The sequence below is a fragment of the Patiria miniata genome, unplaced genomic scaffold (genome assembly GCF_015706575.1).
Source record: "Patiria miniata isolate m_02_andy unplaced genomic scaffold, ASM1570657v1 HiC_scaffold_8, whole genome shotgun sequence".
In the NCBI taxonomy this organism is placed as follows: domain Eukaryota; kingdom Metazoa; phylum Echinodermata; class Asteroidea; order Valvatida; family Asterinidae; genus Patiria; species Patiria miniata.
The window spans coordinates 7,343,950-7,371,102 of record NW_024037075.1 but is presented as its reverse complement, the minus strand read 5'-3'; the positions used below and the strand labels follow the sequence as shown (position 1 = coordinate 7,371,102).

The window sequence follows — 27,153 nt, the reverse complement described above, 5'->3', positions numbered from 1 at the left end:
GGGGGGGGGGCTCAAGCCCCCAGAGGGGGCCCCCCTCGGGTGCGCCACTGCCGTCCACGTTGTGACAGAAAAAATGGTCGGGCATTTCTTGACTATTTTAAAGCTCGGCCACTAAAATAAGACAACCACATTAATAAATCAAACAGAATCACAAATTCTGCAGAAACTATTAAAACTTGTTGTAATCCCTTTCTCTTTAAACTCGTAAAAACAAAATGTTGAAATAGTCATGCTTCTCTTAACACACTGCTTGGGTATAATTTTGTGCAGGAGAAACGGAACTCGTTTCCAAGAAAAGGAACTCGGTTCCCAGAAACGTAGCCTAGGTTATATTATTGGCCAAAATTCCGTGGTGTGGGGCAATCCCCAGATCGGAAAAACCCCTGACATCTGCTGAATAGTGATTAATTACAAAAAGAACATTTTTGGACGATCAGGTTTCTGTCAGTGTATTATGATACTCTGTTTCTCTCCCCGAATTTTAAAATGAATTTACGCCACTCTCACTTAATAAACGTAAACATAGACTTAATGACGTAATGGCTTTGTTTACATAATATGCGCTTTCCCATGGGAGCTAATTAAAGGGGCCGTCTACTACATAGGAAAGCGCACATGTAAACAAAGCGTGACGTCATTACGTCTCCGGCCTATTCACACAAACAAACAAACTTAAATGGTGGCTTCTTTGGAGAAAAGTTGAAAACCCCTTTAATAATATAAACATTTAATTTGTGTTGACTGTCTTTTGCTATAGTTGGGCAGTCCTATTAAATTTGAAACCAACTTCATGTCTTCAAAGTGTACCAATCCATAGTGACTTCAATATCAGGCGCCGTCCCGCACTTCTCCAATTGTTCACCCTTCGATGTTTTATATTAGATGTTCAAATCTGTCAAAAAACAAAACAAAAACAAAAACAAAAACAAATTGGGTTACATGGGCTAATAACTGATCAGTTGAGATCAGTGGTTCGTTCGTTGTCGAAGACTTGTGTGTATAGGCCTATGAGTACGGTTTTATCATGCGTCTCACGCATATTCTGCGACGCATCACTGGGCGGCAATCCCGGGAGGGGCTGGGGGCTGGGAAGGGGGTGTGGTAATGGCGGTGTCCCACAGTAATCTATCCCAGTACGAACAGATTTCAGCCCATTTTACCTAAAGTTGCACTGTATTTTCCCTGCACCAATCTTTACGTTCCATTCATTCGCACCCCTTATTCTATGAATACCATTCGCTTCTTTGGTCCTTGTGTATGGAATACTATATATGAGCGCATCAGATCTCTGCGGTCCGTGGGTCTTTTTAAGTCTTCATACAAGCAAGCTCTCATCTCCCATTATGCATCTTAGCCTTCTCTCCTGATTGAGTCTACTGCGTTTCTCTTTCCCTCGAGCTGCCATCTATTCATCGTATTGCCTCTGTCATCAGTATACATGTATGTTCCCTGTCTCGTGTCAGCTTACCATTGTAATGTCTTTGTTTGTTTGTTTGTTGGTTTTGTGTTTGTTTGTTTGTTCGTCCGGTGTTGTTTCTGTCGGCTGTTTTCCACAAGCTTCTGCTTATTAAAATAGCTCCATGCTCTATTTGCTTCTTTTATTTTGCTGTTAATTTGATATTTACTGCTTTATTGTTTAATTAAATGTGATTTATAAAATCTACTTTTTTAAAAGACGGGCCTTCAAAATGACTTTGTTGCATATTGTTAACGTTTAAACTAAAATTTCATCGCTGGTGATGTTTGAAGACAATTGTAACGACGATTGTTGAAATCGCATTTTTGGGACGAGACAGGTTTTAGGGTCATTGTGTTTAAATGGTGATATTTTTTGAACGGATTGACAAATTTTAGTAATTTTTTTCATCCAAAAGTAGCTTATGAAATTGGCTTTCCAGTCATTATTATTTTGGGGGCCAAATATTTTTTTAAATATGAAATATAATTGTTGGGGTTTGGGTTCCGCTTTTTTGACTCACCATGAGTGTACATACATTTTGGAACAGCACGCTTTATAGTCAAATTGTGTAAATTCCCCCCGCCCCACACTTTCCGATCTCCCGAGCCGCTAGTTCCCCCCCCCCTCGTGTTGACAAGAAATCGTCGCTGCTGCAACGACACACCAAAAACCTGAAACTAAATTACTCAAAAACCTCTGAGCTTAGGATCCGACTTGATGTTCTTGCAACCAGTACAACAAAAATATGCAGATTGACCAGGTGCATGGCCACTGCTTGGAAACACCCCACCAAGCAAACAGGGTCATTTCATAAAACAGTTTATTAGGTCTAATTCATCTGTTTCTAATCGTGAGCTCATTTTTCCCGATTAACATCTCAGTAACTTTGGTAGGACTCTCAGAACGCGAGGATCTAGGATCTAGAATACAACGTACTATTTATAATGATCTATCACTTTGCAGGATAGGCTGAGACTATTATTAGCCGTCACAAACATCCAAAAAAAATTGAAAGATACCTGTTTCGTCGTTTTCATTCATGGCGCTGAGGACTTCCTTTTTGACATCGGGGTCTCCAATACGAGCAAGAAGATTTGAATGGTGACGTAAATGTCTGAGAAGAAGACCTAGGTCGTATGGATCATTGATGTCAACAGGAAGGTCAATCTTCGTAGATTCCAAAAGGTCACGCAGCTCCTTCATCACTGTCAAAGCAAGGTAGGAATAAATTATTTAAATTTATTTAATTTATCATAAAATTTGTTCTAGTTTGACACTTCAACTATAGGACCAAAATTACACTTTTTTTTGGTGTCGATGCATTTTCGAATTCTAAAGTAAAACTTGCCAAGCACAACTTTAGTTCCACAAATTTCTTAAAGCTACAGTCCATCATTATTTGCAACTATCCAAAAAGTAACTGACGTAATTAGGCCTATTGTTAAAAAACATACTTCGTTGAAAGATAAGAGATTTTTCTTTCTGGCATGCTGTCATTTTGAAGAAAGCAACGAAAGTAGGCCTTTCCAACGGTGCGTCTAAAGACATGCGTCTAAAGAAATTTCCGTTTAGTTCTTTTTTTTTTTATTTGGCGAAGCGCGCGCAAGCGTTGACACAACGCACACGCGCCCTCGATTGCTTTAATTCGTGCGCGACATCGCGTAGCTGCAATCGGCTCAGTGATGAGAACGTGCCTCGGACGCTGAATTCAGGCCCAATTCAAAACAAGATTCAGCAACTTTTGATTTGAAATGGAGATCCTAGAATTTTGTTTTTCTCGAAATAATTTATACAGCTGAAGCTGAGCTGAAACTTCATCAGGTTAGTTGTTCAGCAGCCTTCTTTAGATTTTGAGCATGTTTGTTTCTTCAAACGAACAAAATGCACAAATTACAAATGATGGACTGTACCTTTAACTTGAACTTTACAGCAATGCTTAATTCAAGCAAAATAAGACTGCACGACATAAAACGGAATGAACCAATTTTTGTTGCCATGCACGATTAACCTGAACGAAGATCTGTGCACAAAAAAGGTCTGCTCATGCGTATATGTCCCATATCTGTGTTGAACAAACGAACAAACTTCGTGACTACATTGCAAACATAATTGAATGATGGATTTAAAACATCCACAAATTTGACTTGCATCGAAGCATACCGAAACAGCTCAAAAGGAATCATAAAATAAATAATTGTTACTAAAACTTACATTTCTCATCAATTCCTGCTAGTTCTTCCTTTGGTTCAGTTGGTTCTTCCTTTGTTTCAATTTGTTCCATCTCAACTTCCGCTGGTTGTGACTCCGATTCCACCGGTTGTTTTTCTGGTGGCTCCTCGATTTCAGTTGCTTGGCCAAGTTCTGGTTCAACGTTTGTTTCGACTTCTTTTTCCTCGGCTTCAACTTCCGGTTCTGTCTTTGGTTCTATCTCAGGTATAACTGGTTCCATAACGGGTGCTTCAACCGCTTCTTCCTCGGCTTCTTCGACTGGCTCTGTTTCTGGTTCGACTATCTCTGTCTTCGGTTCAACTGGTTCTACTTCTGCTTCGATTGGTTGTTTTTCGGTCTCTGTAAGATCTGTTTCTGGAATTACTGGTTCCACATCTGGTTCCATAACTATTTCTGGCTTTGGTTCAACTGGTTCTACTTCTGCTTCGATGGGTTGTATTTCGGTCTCCGCAATATCTGCTTCCGGAATAACTGGTTCCACAACCACTTCTGTTTTTGGTTCAACTGGTTCTACTTCTGCTTCGATTGGTTGTTTGTCTGTCTCTGTTAGTTCTGTTTCTGGAATGACTGGTTCCTCATCTGGTTCCATAACTATTTCTGGCTTTGGTTCAACTGGTTCTTCTTCTGCTCTGATGGGTTGTATTTCGGTCTCCGCAATATCTGCTTCCGGAATAACTGGTTCCTCATCTGGTTCCATAACTATTTCTGGCTTTGGTTCAACTGGTTCTTCTTCTGCTTTGATGGGTTGTATTTCGGTCTCCGCAATATCTGCTTCCGGAATAACTGGTTCCTCATCTGGTTCCATAACTATTTCTGGCTTTGGTTCAACTGGTTCTTCTTCTGCTTTGATGGGTTGTATTTCGGTCTCCGCAATATCTGCTTCCGGAATAACTGGTTCCTCATCTGGTTCCATAACTATTTCTGGCTTTGGTTCAACTGGTTCTTCTTCTGCTTTGATGGGTTGTATTTCGGTCTCCGCAATATCTGCTTCCGGAATAACTGGTTCCATAACTATTTCTGTCTTTGGTTCAACTGGTTCTACTTCTGCTTCGATGGGTTGTATTTCGGTCTCCGCAACATCTTTTTCCTGAATAAGTGGTTCCACAACCACTTCTGTTTTTGGTTCCTTTTCTATTTCTGCAGCTTTTATCTCCGTCGGAATGGCTGGTGTTTCTTCAGTTTGGATTGGTTTTCCTTTCTTTCCCTTTCGTCCTTTCTTTCCCTTTCGTCCTTTTTTTCCCTTTCGTCCTTTTTTTCCCTTTCGTCCTTTCTTTCCCTTTCGTCCTTTTTTTCCCTTTCGTCCTTTCTTTCCCTTTCGTCGTTTCTTTCCTTTTCGTCTTTTCTTTCCTTTACGCCCCTTCTTTCCTTTCCGTCCTTTCTTTCCCTTTCGTCCTTTCTTTCCCTTTCTCCTCTTCTTTCCTTTGCCCTTTCCTTTTCCTATTTTTAGCTTCCTTTCCACTGGTTTAACTTGTTCTACTTCTGCTTCTTTTCCGGTCTCTGTTAGTTCCGTTTCGGGAATAACTGGTTTCATAACTATTTCTGTTTTTGGTTCCTTTTCTAATTCTGCAGCTTTTATCTCCGTCAGAATGGCTGGTGTTTCTTCAGTTTTGATTGGATTTCCTTTCTTGCCCTTTCGTCCTTTCTTTCCCCTTCGTCCTTTCTTTCCCTTTCGTCCTTTCTTTCCCTTTCGTCCTTTCTTTCCCTTTCGTCCTTTCTTGCCCTTTCGTCCTTTCTTTCCCTTTCGTCCTTTCTTTCCCTTTCGTCCTTTTTTTCCTTTTCTTCTTTTCTTTCCTTTTCGCCCCTTCTTTCCTTTCCGTCCTTTCTTTCCCTTTCGTCCTTTCTTTCCCTTTCGTCCTTTCTTTCCCTTTCTAACCTTCTTTCCTTTGCCCTTTCCTTTTCCTAAGTTTAGCTTCCCTTCCACTGGTTTAACTTGTTCTGCTTTCGCTTCTTTTCCGGTCTCTGTAAGTTCCGTTTCTGGAATAACTGGTTCCACATCTGGTTCCATAACTATTTCTGGCTTTGTTTCAACTGGTTCTACTTCTGCTTTAATTTGTTGTATTTTGGTCTCCGCAATATCTGCTTCCGGAATAACTGGTTCCACAACCACTTCTGTTTTTGGTTCCTTTTCTATTTCTGCAGCTTTTATCTCCGTCGGAATGGCTGGTGTTTCTTCAGGTTGGATTGGTTTTCCTTTCTTTCCCTTTCGTCCTTTCTTTCCCTTTCGTCCTTTCTTTCCCTTTCGTCCTTTCTTTCCCTTTCGTCCTTTCTTTCCCTTTCGTCCTTTCTTTCCCTTTCGTCCTTTCTTTCCCTTTCGTCCTTTCTTTCCCTTTCGTCTTTTCTTTCCCTTTCGTCGTTTCTTTCCTTTTCGTCCCTTCTTTCCTTTTCGTCCCTTCTTTCCCTTTCGTCGTTTCTTTCCTTTTCGTCCCTTCTTTCCCTTTTGAGGTTTTTCCTCTGCGGCACGTCGTGCCCGAACATGAGTAATTTTACCGAGGTCCTTTGAATCTGAATGGTCGGACGTTGAAACTGATCCTTCGTCTTTCGGAGTAATAGGTTTTGGTTCCAGCGCTGTTGGTAGATACAATGACCTAGAAGCTGCAGAGATACAACGAAAATGTGTAATGAGTCACCCAAAGCCATTAATCACCTGTCCGTGCATACTGTCTTCGATTTCTGCATGTCCATTAATAATAGTCAAACTGGCAAACTAATCAAGAATTGATCAATCGCAGTTAGTAAGATATCCATGCTCCAACTCTGACGCAAATAGTTGACGATCATCTTTTTGTCAAGGGTAAATTTGCCCTGTACTTTTTATATGTTTAAACATTTAAATAAAGGAAAGAGGCCAGACGAGCAAAGAAAAAAAAACACCACCAAAAAAAGCAAAAACGAACAAATTTTAAAAGAATATTAATTAAAAATTTCTCAAACTCTTATGAAGGTTGCATAACAATAACTTGTTGAAGTTTATCAGCTTAGTTTGAGAAAAGAGAGAAACGTTTGCACAAGTTTTAGTTTCTTGTAACTGGATTCTGTGGCTAACGCACCAAAAAAAAGTTGCCGCGAGCAAACTTTCTTCAATTACGTTCAATGATTGTTTTCTTCCGGATATCTGACCATTTCAGGCGGAATATTTCACAGGTTATTTGGTACTATGCAGTTTTCACTTTGAGCAAGGATTTTCTCGTTTAATCGGTCGTTTTTTCCGGGTAATTGCACATTTTCCTACGTTCCTTTACGTGCAATCAGACCGAAGTTGTAGCCTAGGTATGAGATTGTTACACTTACAGCATAGCAACATGAGTTCTAGAGGCGAATGTAGATCGAGATCCAGTCCCTGCTGTTTACACGACTGACTCGTCAGGAGTTTGATGACATGATAGAGATCCACACCGTTAGCGTATGCTGCCTCCGCCATGTTCAGCAGATCACACGAACAGGATAATTCTTCCTCGTTCATAACCCTGTACGAGACATGAATTCATCAACACATTTTAGGACCACGCAGGATTTTCGAAAGGGATCATTATTTTCAAGGTCTACACTTCACCAAATGATATTTCTTTTTACACCATACACCATTTTAACTTGCTATTTTAAAGGCATTTTTACCAAAGTTAGTCAAATGAATACACTATACTAGAACCAGTCCAGCGAATCTTTGTGTGCATAAAAGCTACCCACAATATGGGCCTTTATAACAGAGGGTTGCAGACGCCACAAAATTAATAGGATATTATGTAGTTTGTTCTTTTAAATTAAACACGCAAGTTGAAAATTTCGTGGGAGAAACAACTATCGAATTCGTTGACGAGCACGGAATCATCTTGAAGCAGAAACGAGATTTGTTACAAGACTAAGTTTCAATCATACGTTCTCGGCAAACTAAGCGGGAATTCATTTTGTTTGTATATTTATTGGGTTTTTCATGCCTTTTGAAGTTGTGTTGCCGTGCTCTTCAACAAATTCGTTTTTGGACACAAACACCATCTCTTTGCGAGCAGACTGGCTCCCGGGTCGTACATTGTCGATAGTGATTGTTGCCTATCCCGCGAGATCGGTTACCGGTATTAATCGAAATTCTATACAGTCGTTTTCCTAGTTCCGGATAGCAAACATCATTCAGGCTGCTTTCGGCTCAACTACTCCAGGAATTCAAGTGACATTGGTTTAAAAGTTTACCTTGAGTGATGGAGAGACTACAAAATAATCTTCCAAATTTAAGCTCTTTTTATTATGACTTTACGACGTCAAAAGTACCGATGCCGCTTTTCCTAGTTCCGGATCGGTTCAATCAGTTCCGAATCGATCAAAAACTGATTCGTGCGAGAAAAAAAAATCGCGCGAGAAAATCAATTTTTCAGCCAGAACCACCCCGAATCAAGCACATTTTCTGATTAAGTATTATTTAATTTTCCAAAAATAGTTCATTCCAGAGAATTCCAGTAAATTTTCAAAAGAGAGTTAACGTAAATAATTTTGAAACTTTTGTCTACAGCGCAACGGCACGAACTCACGCACGGACCGAAAACCTTGCACACGGCACAGAATACGTCACACAAAATCGATTAACGCGCGTGTAGTTGGGTCGTAAGTGCACGCGCGATCCGGAACTAGGCAAAGCATACGGTCATTTGTTGGCTACAACTTATTTTGATTGAACACACATTCGATGGAAGAGTTTATACGACTGCAGTGAATGACAAAAATATTCGAAACCACACGGTACGAGAGAAATACTGAGGAGAAAATTCATCGTTGATTTGCAGCTCCCGCGATTTTCTACAAACGGTCCAAACATGTCAAAGTGCGAGTCGGAAATGTGGCCAAAATTCCATTTCTAAATTTGTTTTCGAAAAAATCTGTGTGTATCAGGAAGCTTACATTTTCCTTTTCAAAATGCACTTCGTCAGAATATTTTTATTGGAGACTAGTCCAAAAGAGGTAGGTTTTTATTTGAAGCCATCCGGAACTAGGGAAAATCCGGAAGTAGGAAAACGACTGTAGTGCAATAACTAAACATTTGCCATTTTCCGGTCGATGTCTCATTTTGGGAAAGGGAATTTTTAAGGATAACGTTCGAAAATAGCGAACCTGTCACGTCAGCTTTAGTAAGATATTTATTCAACAAGTACATAAATACTCACAATGTCTTGAGGCTTGCTAATCCAATGAGCACTTTCTGGAGTTTATGAAGTCCTTCGATGGTCCTGTGATACAAGTATCAAAATAGAATCGTCCAAAATGAATCACTAAAGATGTGACGTTAACACATTGGGGTGCGTTCGAGCGTGCTACTCGTGTTAACACGAGTATACTCCTGAGCTCCCGAACGGCAGGAATACCACCCGCGGGTTAGAAACAGTATGTGCTGTCTATAATTATGCTCTTGCACTGAGAGTAATGCGCACGCAACATTTCCCTACACTCGTGGGTAGCAAGAGTAACACGCTCGATCGAACGCACCCTTGAAGTCTGGTTTGTACTCGGCGCGAAACTAGCGAACGCGAATTTATGACTCCACGGCAAGTATTATTTTTTTGTATTAATTGTATTGTATAGATGACTTAAAAGGTCTCTCTCAAATAACGTCATTTCCTACAGACCAGCCACGTGCATCGGCATTTCGAGCGCATGGGCGTCGCCAGGATCATTTGTAGGGGGGGGGGGGGCAAAGCACATTTCCCCCAAATCCCTGTACTTTTCCAGCATATTCTCAATTTGTTTTTGGGTAGTCAGGCTGGCGTAGCGGTACTTCCCGAGGGATCCTTGGTTTCATTACCAGAAAGAGAGGCCAAAAAATAATTAAAGTCATTTCGTGTAAATACTTCATATAAGTGTCCACGCTCAAAAAATCGATGAAAGGACTTGAAAGGGAGCAAGTAACCAAATAGACTTTTTAAACTTTTATTTTGCCCGTTGCCATGGTTACGGGCCATTATGTGTTTTGGCAATTTTTGGTCCATTTTTAGGCTGCAAAAATTCATTTTTTTTTGCGTTATTTTCAAAGGTCATCCTGCCAAACTGCGAAGTAATGTCACAAAAGTAACTATATCACGACAAAGTATCATCGTTACCCTTACAAAAAAAAAAAGAAACACTTCTGAAAAATCTCCTTTATATTATTTTTGGACCCTATAATACAGCATGTTTTTACAACTAGCAAAATTGCATTTTTTACCCCATTTTTCAACCTCCAAAATGGCACTTGTCATGGCACTCAGAATAATTCCCCTTAGGCTACAGTTAGTTCAGACATTGGTCTTTTCATATCTGGTGAGAACATTTCGGGTTATTGTATATCCTTTGTGCAGTAGCGCTCCAAAAATGGTAAATTTCACAAAAACCTTAAAAAGTGTATTTTCAGTGTTTTCCTTTGTTTTGAGTAATAACTTGTATAATTGGTATTGTTCATGAATCTAGCACATTTTCACAAACAGAATCAGACTGTGTATCATTTTTAGACCAGTGGATGAATAGTAGGTCGTGTACTCTCCCACACACCTGGCTAGGCCCCGCCCACTCCCCGTGCCACCGAATTTTGAACTTGTATGTTGCATAACGAAACAAATGTAAATATATAATATGCAAGTGAACACTTTAGAAATAACATAGACTTCCTTTTCACAGCCTCCCCTTCTCCATTCCGGGGGCATTGCTTGGGGTTGAGGGTGGGGTGAGACCACCCACCAATAAGTTGGCATTGTCGGTAAAATCATTGTCTCATGGGCAAAACTCCTGTGTTTGCAAGCCGCAATGAATAATAATGGCCATATCCATTGTCCTCTAATCTGATTGAAGTGCATTCATTAGTTAAAATAATGATGTCTAGTCTTCCCCTCCCAGCTAGGCCTTGCACAATGCCCCTTCCCTTGCCACCAAATTCTGATTTCGATTGCTACTTGTATTTGCCTACATTAAAATTGTAAATAGATATAAATTTGCAAGTGAACCTTTCATAATTTACACCAACAGGCGTACCCGTCTCACAGCCCACCCCCTGCCATCCCTCTTCCTACTCCAGTGCTCATTATGAGCAACTACCCCTCCCCCTCCCAAAGAATTCAACATGTATTATTGTTAAGGTATTGCCTTGCGGAAAGTCCACATATTTATATGCACTATGTAGGTTTGGCTATTTTTTTGTCAACGTGGGAGTGGTTTGGAATATCTGGAAAGCGGCGGGGGGGGGGGTGTAATATGGATAAATGTACATGGTACATGTACATAATACTGTAATTTTTTTAAAACAAAATTGCATTTATTTTATTATTTTCAATACAGAGAAGTGATATGGCGATTACGAGAGCAAATAACTCCTATTTTATATTAAAATACATGTAGACTACTTTAAAACAACTGTCACTCTAGTGAAAACTCAAAATGGCCTATATTTTGATTGAATTGTCTTGGCCCTACGTGTAATGGTCAGATCCAGCACATATAAAGTCGAATATAGTACCGTTGTGGGTGCTGCTATTACCCTCCAAAATCGTGATTTCGTAATCAGCATGACATTTTGAGTCTCTTCCAAACTGTCATCAGTGGTCAACATGGCCACACTTCTGTGGTGCATCCATTGTTGCATGACAAGCAATTTAAATGTATTGGTGCTTATAAATTACAGGTTTTTTTTGTAAACAAGCAGGGAATGTTTTGTTAATTAAAAAAAATACCAACTTCCCCCCCCCCGAACCACAAGTGCTTACAGATTTTAACCCTTTCTGGCGGGTAGTTGTTTTTTTTTTCTGAAAGGGAGGGGTACAGCACACTGTGATCCCCATGTTGATTTGCATATACTTTGACCGATTTTCCTACAACTGATTTGGCAGGAAAATATTGGTTGACCATTACTCTATAATATGACATTCTTGGTTCTATTGCTGTTACCACTAGAGGTGTTTTTTTTAAATATATTTTTCCAAACTGTTGTCTAGATAACATTTTGGGCATGATTTCTGTATTTTTGTGTGTAAACATTCATCCCAGTCAGGCAATTGTATGCATCCATTGTCACTGCCATAGGGACTATATACTTTCTGATTTTATTCCAAACAAATTGTGGGTTTTCAACCCGAATTGGCAAAACTAAAGTAAATATTCATAATTGTGGTGATGTTATTTAATGCTCTGCAATTGATTCATGTAATAACTAATCAGAAATGTACATCAAAACAAAGAAAACGGTACAGATTGAAAGGTGAAAATTACATGGGCTTCTCGCACCAATGGCGGCCATGTTACATACTGAGCATGTATTGTTGTTAATTATATAGCCATGAATTTCAGTCTAAATATAATACTTTCGTGATAGGTTTTGAAAATTGAAGTATATTTGACTTTAGTTTATGAGCACAGATGTCTTTACAACGGTTGCCATGGTAATAATGAACACACTACAGAAGTGTGTCTGGTGCCATGGTGACCACTGTTAAAAGTCACAAAATTTCATGTTGATCAGGCAAATACAAATTTGGAGGACACTTCCACTAACAAAAATACTTCAGACCCTAACTACATGTATATAGCGAATGCAAGTCAGAGTGAAATTCATGCAATCAAATTGATGCTGTGCTCTCTCGGAGTTTTCACTGGAGTGATCCTTGTTTTAAAGTACATGTATTTCAATATAAACAAATAAGAGTTAGTTGCTCTCTAAATCGCCAGATCTTTTTCGTTTTGAAAATAATAACATAAACGTCATTTTGTTCACCACACCTTAACTGTAATTCCAAAGTAACTTGCAATAAAAAAATGTTTACAGTGTACATGCGTGTGTCCAGATCACCCTTCCCACCCCCCACCCACCCCTGCGACATACACACCCCTTCTTCTCCTCGCTTTTCGGATATTCCAAGCTGCCCCGTGTTGTAAAAAAAAGCCACCTTACATAATTCAGACGTTCCCCAAGGCCATGCATGTAATATGTAATCTGAACAAAATTGTACTTGCTGACTTGTTGGGGGAGGGCGTGGTTCTCTTTTGAGCTTTGTGAATGGGGGTGGCAGGGGAAGGGGAAAAAAGGCTGTTGGTGTAGATTGTAAGAGGTTCACTTGCAATTTGATATCTAGTATTTACAATTTAATTTAGGCAAATACATGCAGAAAATCTGAATTTGGTAGCAAGGGAAGGGGCGGGGCCTAGCTGGGAGGGGAGGACTGGACATCATTTTGAATAATGGTGTGCTTCAATCAGAGGACAATGGATATGGCCATTATTATTCATTGCGGCTTGCAAACACATGAGGTTTGCCCATGTGACAATGATTTTACCGACAATGCCATGTTATTGGTGGGAGGTCACACCCCACCCTAAACCCAAAGCAATGCCCCCGGGGTGGGGGAAGGGGAGGCTGTGAAAAGGAATGCAACATACAAGTTCCAAATTTGGTGGCACAGGCCGGGGAGTGGGCAGGGCCTAGCCAGGTGTAGGGGGAGTACACGACCTACTATTCATCCACTAGTCTAAAAATGATACACAGTCTGATTCTGTTAGTGTGACAATGTTGCAAGATTCATGAACATTACCGATTATACAACTTATTACTCAAAACAAAGGAAAACACTGAAAATACACTTTTTAAGGTTTTTGTGAAATTTACCATTTTTGGAGTGCTACTGCACAAAGGACAATAACCCAAAATTTTCTCACCAAATTTGAAAAGACCAATGTCTGAACTAACTGTAGCCGAAGGGAAATTATTCTTAGTATCCTGGCAAGTGCCAATTTGGAGGGATAAAAATGGGGTAAAAAATGCAATTTTGCTAGTTGTAAAAACATGCTGTATTATAGGGCCTAAAAATAATATAAAAGAGATTTTTCAGAAGTGTTTCTATTTTTTTCTTGTAAGGCTAAGGATGATACTTAATTTGTCGTGATAAAGTTACTTTTGTGACATTACGCAGTTTGGCTGGATGACCTTTGAAAATAACGCAAAAAATGAATTTTTGCAGCATCAAAATTTTGCACGTTTGTTGCTTCAAACGAACAAAATGCGCAAATCAAAAATGATGGACTATACCTTTAAAAGGGGGCTTGTTCAGAAAAAAGGCACTTGTTGACAAAATAAGGGCACTCTTTACAACTATTGGGAGGGGGGGGGGGTAAGCGCTGGTGAAAACAGGGCATTTTAATGGAATAGGGCAGTCTTTTCAAAATATTGGGGGGGGGGGGGTAAATACCCCCTTTCCCCCCGCTCGCTACGCCTATGAACAAGCAACGTTTTCCGAGCCGTATACGTATCCCGGGTGTAACAAGGCCCGGTTGGCTGTAGCTAGCTGTGCATCCTCGACATGCGTGAGGGTCGAAACTACAACGTGCTGCGTATTATGGGCGGAATCGACGGTCAAAACACGACTGTTCGGTAAATTGTACTCAAGTCTACGGGTTTTCCGAGAAAAGGACGCTTTTGACTCACATGATCCTTTGTCCATCATCTTGTTTGGTAATGCTGTCATTTTTTCCATCAAGCCCTTCCAGGTGATTAAGCCTTTAGAGGGAAAGAAATGGCAATTTAGAAGGTGGTGACCATAGAGGAATGAAGAGTTGGGGCAAATAATCGAATAGGCCGAAGTCAATTCATCGTGAAGTGTTAAAGGGCTTAGCTTAGAGTTCTTTAAGCCAAAGTTCTATACATTGTCTAAGAAAACCTTAAGCTCAATTATCTTTACCGTGCCAGAATCACCTTTAAACGTAACTTTTCCTAAATTTTGTGTCGAATGGAAGAGTAGGCTTTATTGAAGAAAGTTTCGCAAATATGTAAAGTTTGACCTTAGTTTGAAGCAAAACCGAAGTCGACGCAAGAAATATTACAAGTGACCGAAACGAGTGTTTTTAACATGCAAAGTCGCTGATTCCGGTAGCCGTCGACGAAATCATAAACACAATATCTTTAAAATGCACTTCAAATAAAAAAAAAATAGTCCTTAACTAGAGGTCAAGGCGTTTGTTGAGTTACAAACGCAGAGTGGTCGGGCCGACAACTTTTTCATTAGACACAGCCCAGTTAGGTTATGAATAATTTTTATGTCAGAACGAAGGATCACGAAAATTTAACCTTTCCTGTACAACCAATGATTTTGTTTTATAACAAAAAGGTATCATTTTTTTCAGTAAAAAAATAGCATTACGACGTCATCATTTGAAAGGGCGCCCTCTAGCGGCACATCAAATAGGGTTTCCTTTTTTTATTTAAAAACCATCCCTCAAAATTTAACCAAATCGCCCCTGGATTTTTTTTTATCAACTACATAAAACTTCATATAAAGAGGTTTCAAAATTATGACGTCATGAGACCGGAAGTACTGTAGGGAGAATTTGAAAATGATCATTTTTAAAAATTCCATCATACGATCCCCGTCTTATGACTTTGTTCGTAGCCCAAATAATGATATCCGTTACAATGTTGACCTTTGGGTATTTAATGCTGTGACGTCATCAAACCGGAATTTGGGTGTTATTAATACATACACTCACATTTTCCATATTTTCATACGTTATTTTAACTTAATAGTGAACATACATGTGTCCCCTCCAAACTAAATCAATATTCACTTTCCCTTTTTGGACTGATGACGTCATCAAACCAGAATTAACTTGTACGTGTACATAAAATGTGTACTGAAATTTGATACATCTTTGTTTAAACAAAATCATTGCTTGTACTGGAAAGGTTAGATTTTCGTGATCCTTTGTTCTGACATAAAATTATTTATAACTTAACTGGGATGTGTCTAATGAAATAGTTGTCGGCCCGACAACTCTGCGTTTGCAAGTCACCAAACGCCTTGTACTCTAGTTTGTGTATGTTATAGATGGCCAATTCCGGCGTGACAGACAGACAGATTTACACTACCTTTTTTTTTTTTACAAAGGCCTGCCACAACCAATATGTATGGAGTCACTATCTAATTTATGTATAAAGTCAAAGCAAACCCTCTATATTTCAATTAAAAAACAGTCCATGAAACTACAGGATTCAGTGGCTGTAGTGACAAAGTAAATCCAGCGTGACAGACGGGACGGAAATTACACTCCATTTTTTTGAAAACGACTTCCATTGGAAAAAGCTATCCGTTCCAATGAGAAATTTAATATTTTTTTTCCTTCAATAATCAGTGAAGACTTTACTTAGTAATTCAAAACAGAGAACTGGAAACACCAGGCTCATTAATGGTGTGACAGACGGGACGTGACAGACGGGAAATTTTTATATACTGAATAAATGTAGGCACAAGCATTATTATTTTTAAGGAAATGAAATATATTTATAAAAACCAGAGGAGTCTACGAAAAAAGTGATGTTTGACTTTTTTTTTATCTTAGAGGTGATTGAAAAAAATGTGACAGAAGGGACAAAAAATATAACAAATTGGTAAAATGTGACTGACGGGACAGAGTTTGAGATGCAATATCGGATCAACTATCAAAGGATATTTTTATGTTACTTTCTAGGTGAGGGCACCTTGATAGCAGTTAGGAATTAAAGTTTGAATCAAAAAATCTTTTCATGTAAGAAAAAAACAACTTTTTCATGTTTTTTTTGTGTGGCAGACGGGACATTGCAACATGTTTTTTTTTCTTCAAAATGGTGCAAGACTGTCATGTTTCATCTTTTGGTTTAAAATTCTATAGTGGTGGATAGGGACGGCAGAAGACTTCATTGTCAACCAAAAATTAAATCTTCGAAGCATAAGAACTGTAACAGATGGGAACTCAAATTTCCATCACAAAATAGAGGAAAACGCTACTTTTGTTTCTCAAAACTTAAAGCCTTGATAAAAATCCAAGTGCAGTAGCAAAAAAACAAGAACTGTTTCTGAAAGCTTGGTTTGTCTAAGTTTCCAAGAAAAAATGATTTGCGTGTAGAAAATGTACTTTGAAAATTCATGAGTTTGCAACTATTATCCAGAATTAACCAGGAGTGATTTTGTTGCAATTGTTTTCAGTGGTTTCACTCTTCACATTGGATTACCCTATTAGCATAAACAAAAACGAATTCAACAAATTGATGTCATTTTTCAGTTTTACAATGTTGAATATATTTACTGCATTATATTGTTTATTCAATTGAACAAAAAATAAGTCAGCTTACATGAGATGTTCCAGTTGTGGCATGCTACGGGAAAGAGCTTTTAGGACGATCGGATTAGCTGCATGTAGTTCCCTAGAAATAAAACAAACAATAGTTTAAAAATCAAGACTTGAAAATTAGAAAGCTCAAAGTGGAAATATAAGTGAAATACCATAAATGTAGTTTAAAGTTGCTCTCGCAGTACTATTTTCGAATTTCACCCAAAAAGTATGTTTTCAAATTGCTAATTTTCTAAAGTAGAACAAAAGATATTCACTTTTGAATAGACGTTGAACAAAAAAGCCACCCATGCACCTTTGTTGGAATATTTACAATCGCATTATTTACGGCCCGCCAAAAAAACCAACGAATATTTTGTGCGCTCTTGCCGCAAGAACAACCAAAATAAAACTCATTTTCAGAGGGTCGAAAACGGCCAAAGTATAAAAAGTAGCTGTTTTCCGGTACAAATATAGCATACATATTAGAAATAATGTTGAAGAGCATGGTAGAGCAATTTTAAGAATCATCTTTTCAAGTGTGCCACCGAAAACACTGATCTGCTTTTTCAACATTAAACATCTTCAGTACATGCGTTTTGCGTAAGTTTGGGCACAAAGAGTTACCTTCACAAATGGAAAGTGCTCTAAATTCAATAAAATTGAACTGCATGGGTTTCTATTCATTTTATTAAAATTCCAAAGAGTTGTTGTTACCAAGTATTTAGTATAATGCCTTTCTGCATTCGCATCAACTTTCTTGCGTATTCTGAGGCAATTCAAGAAAGGACCTTTAGCATTCCATTTATTATTTTTGTATTTAAGTATCATAACGGTTGAGGGGGGGGGGGCCTACTGTTTTGAATGCCACAGTTGTCGAGTGAGAGGGGCCGACATTTTGTAATGCTCCAAAACTTGTCTAAGATATTTACTACAGTTGTAACTGTCAGTTTAGGTTTGACTTTCTTTTGATATTCGAGAATAAAAAAGCCCTCTAAATCTAACTCTTGTAATGGGCAAACCATTTCCAAAAAGATGTGCAATAAATCTTTACAATTGGATCTATAATAAATTTGCAAGTCTCCTATCCTATTTTTCTAACAGGAGCAACTCAAAAACGCACAATTCAGGTCAAAATGATGGCTGTGGCTGTGAATATTGCCAAATTACATGCTCTGTAAAAGTTAGCTAAAGGGATGTCTAACCTTAAAGATAAAAAAATACATCGTTGATCCTCTAGGTGCAACATTATTTATGTCATATACCCGTATCGGAATAATGTTTAATTCAAACTAAAATTTATCCTACATCAACTACATACTTTGGAAGTTTTAACTGTTATTGTTTGATATTTAACTGTTATTTGTTTGGGAGCCCGTGCGAAATAAAACATTTTACGAATTTTGTTTTGAAAGTATTGATTGCAATTTCACGGTTATTTCTTGGCCTAGAATAAGGTATTATATTTCAATTACAATTAGCACTGAGTATTGACAAAGTTGACTGAGAAAGCATATACCATGATCAACAGCCAAGTTTTACATGTGTTCCAACTTCGTGCAATGATCATTATGCCAGATGAAATAACTTCACACTTGCCATTTGTGTGAAAATGTTTCGTGCAAAGACAAAATATGCCCAAACATGCATGTCTATGAACTGTATGTAAAAGGGGCATTTTTTAAAGGTTTATGTTAAAGGGCACTCCTTCAATTGTTTACAATGTACATGAGGTCACTCGGAAAACTTATAAAGAACCAAACAACAAACAAAATATCCCTCCTTGTCTTGACTTAAAATTATGACTGCGTTGAATTTGTAGATATTCCTTGTAGAGACTATACTTACAATTTCCTAGTATGACTAGGAAGAGGTTGAGTGCCATTGTAGGGTTTCTGACATGATGCCTTTCCAATACCACATCGACATCCTGCAGGACATGTAGTGTCTTCAGCTTGGCACAGTAGACTCATTAACACCAGTGCCGTTAGTGTTGCAACAAGTTGCATCGGCCAATCCATTTTGGCAATGGTTGACTGTAAGACATTCAATTATGAAGGTTTGTCAGAAAAATATTTGGCAATGCTCCACCTACAAAGGGCCTAGACCCATAACAAAAGCGAACGTTAACGTTATAGTCCTATAATAAACGTAGCCTAATGTTTGGAGACGTCTCATCGTTGAATATCGCACGCACTGATCAAATGTATAGGCTATAGGCGTATTTTCCGAAGAAAACAAAATGTAATTTTGAGAGACGGGAAATCGTTTTCTGAGTTTTGTGTTGTGAAGTCTCAGGCCTAAGTCCAAGACGACCTTTAGAACGGACATTGACATTTTATCCTTTCAGCAACCAGCTCAAACGACCGAACAAAAAAAAAAGTAAAAGGATTGAAGAAGGCCGATAGACCTATATTACAGTCGTTTTCCTAGTTCCGGATGTTTCCTGTAGCCCGGGATCGCTTCAAATGAAAACCTACCTCTTTTAGATTGGTCTCCAATGCTATTTTTTTCTGACAAGTGCGTTTTGAAAAGTAAAATTTAAGCTTCTTGATAAACAAATATCTTTTCGAAAAAAACTCACTGTGTGCACAGTGATGTTCTATATGGGGTCGTGGGGTTTTCGGTCCGTGCGTGTTCGATCGTGCCGACGCGACGCGTCGCGCGCGCTGTGGACAAAAGTTTTTAAACTCATTTAGCCTAGGCCTACGTTAAAGATGTAGTCCATCATTTGTAATTTGTGCATTTTGTTCGTTTGAAGCAACACAAGTGTTCAAAATCTAATGAAGGATACTGAACAACTAACCTGATGAAATTTCAGCTCAGCTTCAGCTGTATATTCCGAGAAAAACAGCATTCTAGGATCTCAATTTCAAATCAAATGTTGCTGAATCATGTTTTGAATTGTTTTGAATTGCATCTATACGCGATGTCGCGCACTGATCCGACGAATTATCCGGTTCGTTAGTGTGACACTATCTCAAATCAACCATGCGTACATCACACGGTGTAGACTAGCACGAATGGAACCGGACGTTAACGCACCTCGAGCGTTTATCCAATGGGTGCTAGTAATCAGTGGTGCACGCGCGTGTTTGACGTATTTACTAACGAACCGGATAGCAACTGCGCGCGCGTGTGCGTCGTGCCAATGCTTGCGCGCGCTTTGCCAAATAACAAAACGAACTACTGAATTTAAATGTCTTACACTGCGTCTTAAGACGCACCGTTGGAAAGGCCTTCTTTCGTTGATTACTTCAAAATGACAGCTTGCCAGAAAGAATAATTTCACAGGGAGTTTAGTCCACTTACCATCTTTCAACCAAGTATGTTTTTCAACAATAATTACGCCAGTTACTTTTCGGATGGCTGCAAATGATGGACTATAGCTTTAAAGTTTAATTCTCTTTTTTAAATTTGCTGGAATTCTCTTGAAGGCCCAGTTTTCGAAAAACTAAAAAGCCTAGGCCTAATGGGCTATTTAATTTTTCGAAAAACAGTTCAATCACGAGTAGGCCTACTCCAGCAAATTTTGAATAGGCCAAGATAATTAACGTAGGCCTAGGCTAGGCCTAAATGATTTCGAAACTTTTTTTCTCGAAAAATTAGGTAGGGTGGGACACCGTATACTACATGTACTATTATCGCGGTACTTATCACGTTTCTCGTTCGGAATCGAGATTGCCCACTAACCTACCCGAATTGTCCTGTCTTTTATGTTGTATAACTCTTCCTTTTCAAATTGAAATAAACAAAACCGACGGTGGTGTCTTTTTTTTTCTGTGTTCGAAGCCTGTGAAAATAGACATGCTTGGAGTGTGCAAACGGAGGTGTACTCCGTATTATCGCGGTTGGCGGTTTTTCTAATGATCTCAGCTTTTTTTCATAGTTAATGTTTGACCAAAACTTCCCATGATTAAAGTCTGATATTTTCCCTGTAACGTTCAAGTTGATTAGAGACTAGCCTATATGCCTATGCCTATATGCCTGCAGGATGATTTCTTAAGACCATGTCCCTGACCCTTCCCCGAAAGGAGAACAACAATCATTGAGGCAAGTCTACTGATTGGCGATTGGGGGCGCCATTCACTTTACACGGTGTGCCGTTTTATTATTTTGTTAACGCGCTGTCCTTATTTTGATCCCGCAAAGGTTTTCCGATTTCGCGGTGGAAATATCGTCCTTTGACTTCATTTTGTGTTTGCAGCTGTAGAATGGGAACCAGACAATGGAACTTTCATGGACAGAGCACCATTAAAGATTTATGTTAAAATAAAGACGGTTAGTTTTAGCAGACACGGTGAGGGAAAATTGCAAGTTTTGGAAAACGTTAATAGGGCCTAGCCTAGGCCCTATTTATTAAAAATAGACACAACATTTTTTAATCGTCCTTTTTATACTCGGTAAAAAGTCCTTAAATGCATGGTGAACTGGATAAAAATCGCAACTTGAAGGAGTTTTGGCAACGCAAAAAGGAAATTTCCTATAGGCCTAACTATTGGGATGCCGCGATAATAGGGAGTCCGACCATAGGCCTATTACTTTATCAGAAAATGTGCTTGGTTCAGTCAGGGTGGTTCTAGCTGAACAATTGAGTTTCTCGCGTGATTCAAATTTTTTGGCGCGAAGCAGTTTTTGATCGATTCGGAACTGATTAAACCGATCCGGACTAGGAAAAAGGGCATCGGTCATGTCGGTGCTTTTGACGTCGCAAAGTCAAAATTAAAAGAGTTTCAATTTAGAAAATTATTTTGTAGGCTAGTAGGCCTAGTAGGCCTATAGCCTATCTCCATAATTGAAGGTAAACTTTTTAACCAATGTAATTTGAATTTGTGGATTAGTTGAGCCGAAATCAGACTGAATAACAATTAGGCCCTAGGCCTAACATGATAATGATTGCGATGCGAAATTAGGAAAACGACTGTAGGCCCCCTAATAATTAGGCCTATATCCCAGATAGGCTTATTTAAACTTTCATTTATGTAACAACAGAAACGGCAAGCTTGCAATGCTTTATATGATTTGTCCTTACCTTTAAGCTTCGTTAAATAGTCGTTTGCAGTAATATTCTTCTTCAGTGATAACTTTTAGGTGATGGTCCTCCTGCATGCAAAATTCAACTGTGATCGATCGTTCGTCTGATGCGCGTAAAAATGCTAAATTTTCAAACGATGTCCGCGTTCCTGAAAATTTGCACGCGTTTTCCAATGAAAAATAGCGCTTGGCGCTCAATATTGCGTAGCCCGGGCGCGTGGGCGTCATCACTGCGTTCGCGTGTGAGACGCAAGCAATCGGACGCGCAAGCATGATGGGGCGGCGTGCGCGCACGGATCCTCTGTGTACGTGTAGAAGATCCGTGCGCGTTCCTTCACTTTAGATCGCTAAAGGATGCAAACCACTAGAAACTGCGAGGCCATTTATATTTTGTGATCCCACAGGTACTTTTGAATAAAAAAAAGCTGCACCCTCTGGTTGCCATGAGGCATCCATGTCCTGTTTGTGTCGAGTAACGATGTACATCCTTATACTACGCAAACTAGAAGGAATAAGGGTGCACCCAATCAAATAAATTCCCATGGACAACAGTGATAAATGCCCATACTTCAAAATTCTATGAAAAATAATACTCAAAACTCTTACAGGTGTTCAGGCTGCACCGAAAAATGTTGATCAACATGTCATCTTTCATCTTCTTTTCAATTTGGTGGGTTGACCAATGACGTTTCGTGAAATTCTCACCCAAAAAAGACGACCCCTAAAACGAGTGAGGTGGCCCAAAGTAGAAAAGTAGCCATCTTGAAAACGGATCCCTCCACAACATGGCTAAATAGCGCCACTTTCGGACCCAATTACATCCAAAATGCCCTGAATTGGAAGCCCCAAATCCGGGCCTAAGGGTGTATTGCCGGTTACAGCCCGATAGTCCGACGGTTCGATAGTCCGAAGGTTCTTTAGTCCAAAGGGTCATTAGTCCGATGGTTCGTTAGTCCGAAGATTCAATAGTCCGAAGGTTCGATAGTCTGCAGGTTCGATAGTCCGAAGGGCCCATTAGTCCGAAAATAGAATAAGGTTAATTAATCCGAAGGTTCAATAGTCCGAATAGACGATAGGGTTCGATAGTCCGAATCGACAATAAGGTTCGATAGTCCTGTGACCCTGGGTGTTAAGAGTCGAAAAGTGGGAAGAGGACTCGGCGATTTGGTTTCTGTTTTGTGCTGGTTTATTCTGCATAAACGGGAAAAGGAAAGCAAATTATGACATGGTCTTTCCTCGTCTCCGGTCAGCATTGCAATCACAATTAATATTTACAAACACATAATTCAATGGAATAAACAAAACGAAATTAGAGTGCAAACTATCTGCATCTATATTATTTCTAGGAAACACTTAACTATTAAGTTAACGATACGATTAAAGAAAAATGGAAAATGGCGGCTTTTGGTGGTTTCCCGCCAAACCGTATCTTACGGCCGCCATCTTGGAAAATTAAGGTTTTTACTGAAAATAGCATCAACATCCAAGATAATGAAACAAAATACTTCAAACTACTCGTTCCACAAGATCAAGAAGATAATGCAATAATAATTTACAGTAAATCTAGACTGAATAAGATTAAGAATAATTCAAAACTGAAAGTAAGCGGGAACATGTTCACACGAATCTGTGCTTCGAAAGAGCAACACTTACAAGTAGAATTATTCAGGAAATCACATGAATACATCTACATACTTGTTCATGATAAATTAACTATGAAATGTAAAAGGTAAAAGTACAAAATATTTACGTGCATAAACGGGAAAAGGAAAGCAAATTATGACATGGTCTTTCCTCGTCTCCGGTCAGCATTGCAATGACGCTAACCAGGGTCCCGTTGACTACGGCTATTGTGATTGGCCGTTGGTGATTTAAATAATAATGAAACAGATTTAAATAAGAAAACAGTACTTTGGGAGAAACTACAAAATTATGGGGGGGACCTTTTTTTAGGCTTGTGACACCTCTAATGTTATACATCTCTTGCAGGGTTTGTGGAGTGCTGTAGTATGCTGGAAAGACAAAGAACATGCTCAAGAAGCGTTTCAAGGCTTTTGCTCATCGCGTATCGTCGATCGACTGTCAACACCAAGATACTGGACACCCCTGTCGGTCACCACCTCAACCTTCCTAACCGTTCCATATCTGATAGGATTTTACAGGGTATAGAGTCAATTGGCCGTCGCAAGGACTCAGTTCGTCTAAGCAGGGAGAAAGTGTGGATGAAGCGTCTATGTGAACCACATGGTCTCAACATCCAACAAGGCAACGATTATTCTTTTCCTTATTTTCCTCAATTGTCATGCATACCCCCGCCCTGCAAACAGGACACTGGGAAGGGCTGACGAATTAACGCTCTGATTGGATAGATTTTGCGTGACCTGTGACCAGAAAGTCATCACGACCACGGCCCTGCATGTGCAAGGTTTGAAACGACTGAGTCATTCATCACTCTTTTATTCCCATTCATAAATGCGGCGCCCTTTTTTGGTTGAAAAGCATAATAATGTAGGAAACTCTGTAAAACTTATCTGTTTTTTTAAATTTTCAACTCCCGTCAGTTGCTCAGGCTCCATTTCGAACTCACGAAGGGTCGAAGAAATCCATATGATTCTACGCTCAAAATTTTGTCCACATGGTCCGCAATGAAAAGAAATCACACCCGGTATGGTACATACACTCCATGGTGTGTATGCATTTCTGTGGCAAACTTTTCGGATAGTTTTTGCGCGCATTGGCTATCCGCGGTCTACAGCTGCAGCCAGATACTTTATACATAGGTCATGATAAATTGCCCGCCCCTTTCAACTGAATCCTTTTCCTCATCCACCTGTTCCCCCTCCTATATTGCCCCCGGTTCCTCCCCATTCACATGTGCACTGACGCCACATTTCTTACTATACTCTCTTTTGTTCCTACCTCCTTGCATCATCATCCCTTCCTTCTACCTCCCCTTGATCCCTTTGTTCCCTCATCCCCCTCGATCGTCACCCCCTCTTTGGTGTTTCTCCTTTAAACCCTGCATGTTGTGTGTCCCCTACATGTTTGTTTCTTCTTCCTCTGTCATTTGCTTCTGAAGAAAGCCTTGGTATTAAAGGCTGAAATATCAGGCCATTTATTTTTTATATTTTAAAAATGGATGAAGTTAATTTTGTAAAGGTCTCTGCTGCAGGGTATTTGCATTTTAAACATTAACTGCAAAACATTTTATGTAGTTTTGATGTCTTGTAAAGCGTTTTGAGATTTAATGTAAAAGGTTTTATTAAGAATACATTATTATTATTTAGTGGGCATGTGTGGTCTAGCGGTAGAACATAGGATTCGCGATCGTGAGATTGTGGGTTCGAGCCCCGCCGTGGCCATGCGTGTTGTGCCCTTGAGTAAGGCGATTTCCCTCAATTGCTCCTCTTAACCCAGGTGTTAAAAGGGTAACGACATTATTCAAAGCTGGGAAGGTAACAGACTCGCTGTGGAGGAGGTGTGGCGATCCCCCTACAGCAGCATATCAGTCTGGCCTAATCGCTAATGAAAGAGAGATGGGCACTTCGTTCCTGTAAACACAGGTTCTTTACCCTTTACCTTTACCTATTATTATTTATGATTATAAGCATGTTACCAACTGCCCAACGTCAACGTTTTGTCCCCGTCTTTTCTCGGGAACGTAGGTTAGTTTCCTTTCAACAAGACCCTTTAAATACAAAATGTAGTATAATATAAGTAAACAATCCAAAACATTTCCAGGGATTTCAGGCCGTAATGCCCCTTTAACCGATGCTTTATCGTTCAAATATGCCATATGGATGTGTGATCACTTCTGTTGACACGAAGTTCTCGAACTGTGACCACATGTATACTTTATAGAGATATACAGTTTGGATATTAATACCCATATTATTACAGTGTAGCCAGCCTGGATGGGGAGAGTCGTTTTTACCGTGAAATTGACCTTTTTCGTATCTCATAAACAGTTGAATACGCGCAAATTATACACATACACATTTGAGTAAAACCCAAACGTTCCACCTTCGTATGTGCATATGTTGCTCGGTGATCCACCTTTATAACAATTAAGGTTCTTGGGACTTAACAAAATACTTTGTTATAACAGGTACCTTGTATTATCAGTAATGGGAAACAAACACAGAAAGATTTTGGGACCTAAAATGTTCCTCGTTATTAGCAGGATGTTGTATAAACATGCTCTTCTTATCAGGGTTCGACTGCAGATGCTTGCACACACACCCACCCACCCATTTTATACTGAAATTTGTATCCTTGTGGAGTCATTTTTCGAGTTTTCGAGTTTGAAAGTGTAGTTTCAATATGCTCCTATTTTAACCAGAATTAATTTCCTGGGCTGAAATTCGGACTTAATATCCCTTACATAAAATACTTCAATTTGCAGACGGATCAACGCACCTTTGAAATTCCTATGTTTTTTTTAGTAAAATCTATTTCGTGATAACGTTGTGGAGACGTATTCTCAATCGTGAACGTCCTATTGTCCCTCTTTTGTTTGTACTCTTAACTTTTTTAGGAAGACCCCCATATGTTTTTTACACTACCCCAATAGCGGACGTATGCTAAGTCTAGGGGCTAGACGTTGTTATTATTTGTACGCGATAACTCGCGGCCGCGAGCGTACTTTTTATTCCTAGGAGGGTTAGGGGCAATGTCATGAATAATTCATGTTTATCCATGAGAACGGACAATGACATCAACAGCATTGTTGTTAGTTACTCAACTAGTTACAATACATTAAAGCATTTTAAAGAACGGTTGTCGTCGAGCTACCACACAGTAGCCTAGTGGATAGCGAGATGAGCTATGGATACAAAGATCCCTGGCTCGAATCCACGTCGTCGCTGCTCATTTTCATCAGCTATTTTTCTTCTCCAAATTTATCACTGAGATAATTTTAAATTAAGGGGAAAATAGAACGAGAACCTAAGTCTTGTAATGATTCAAAGGAAAAACTGAATTATTCATGACATTGCCCCTAACCCTCCTAGGAAAAAAAATTACGCCGGCCGCGATAACCGGCCGCCGCTAGAGGGCGCTAGCACGACCAACCATTATCACCCACGAACCCGTCAGAACAACGGTAGCATAAAAAGATTCGAGAGTAGAGCGCGTAATGAATATGCATACCATGATGTCATCACAGCCATATTCGTGTCGTCACACTCGCGCGAAAATATGATCATCGGTAAGTGGGGCGACAGTAGAGTGTGGCGGCGCGACAGTAGAAAGAGGACTTGTTAAATGTGATGATCATCGGTAAGTGGGACGACACTAGAGGGTGGTGGCGCGACAGTAGAAAGAGGACTTGTTAAATGTGATGATCATTGGTAAGTGGG

General features: G+C 39.4%; 1 protein-coding gene across 1 annotated transcript; it reads right to left on the bottom strand.

Annotated features, from left to right (window-relative positions):
* Positions 1-155: 155 nt before the first annotated feature.
* Positions 156-21,901, bottom strand: LOC119719343 (titin-like). Its single transcript, XM_038188760.1, has 9 exons — positions 21,792-21,901; positions 18,608-18,795; positions 16,782-16,853; positions 14,106-14,177; positions 8,836-8,898; positions 6,977-7,152; positions 3,671-6,280; positions 2,479-2,664; positions 156-892 (listed from the first exon to the last, which is right to left on the bottom strand). Exons 2-9 carry the CDS (start codon positions 18,778-18,780, stop codon positions 879-881), a joined length of 3,366 nt encoding a protein of 1,121 aa, XP_038044688.1. The 5' UTR covers positions 18,781-18,795; positions 21,792-21,901; the 3' UTR covers positions 156-878.
* Positions 21,902-27,153: the final 5,252 nt, after the last annotated feature.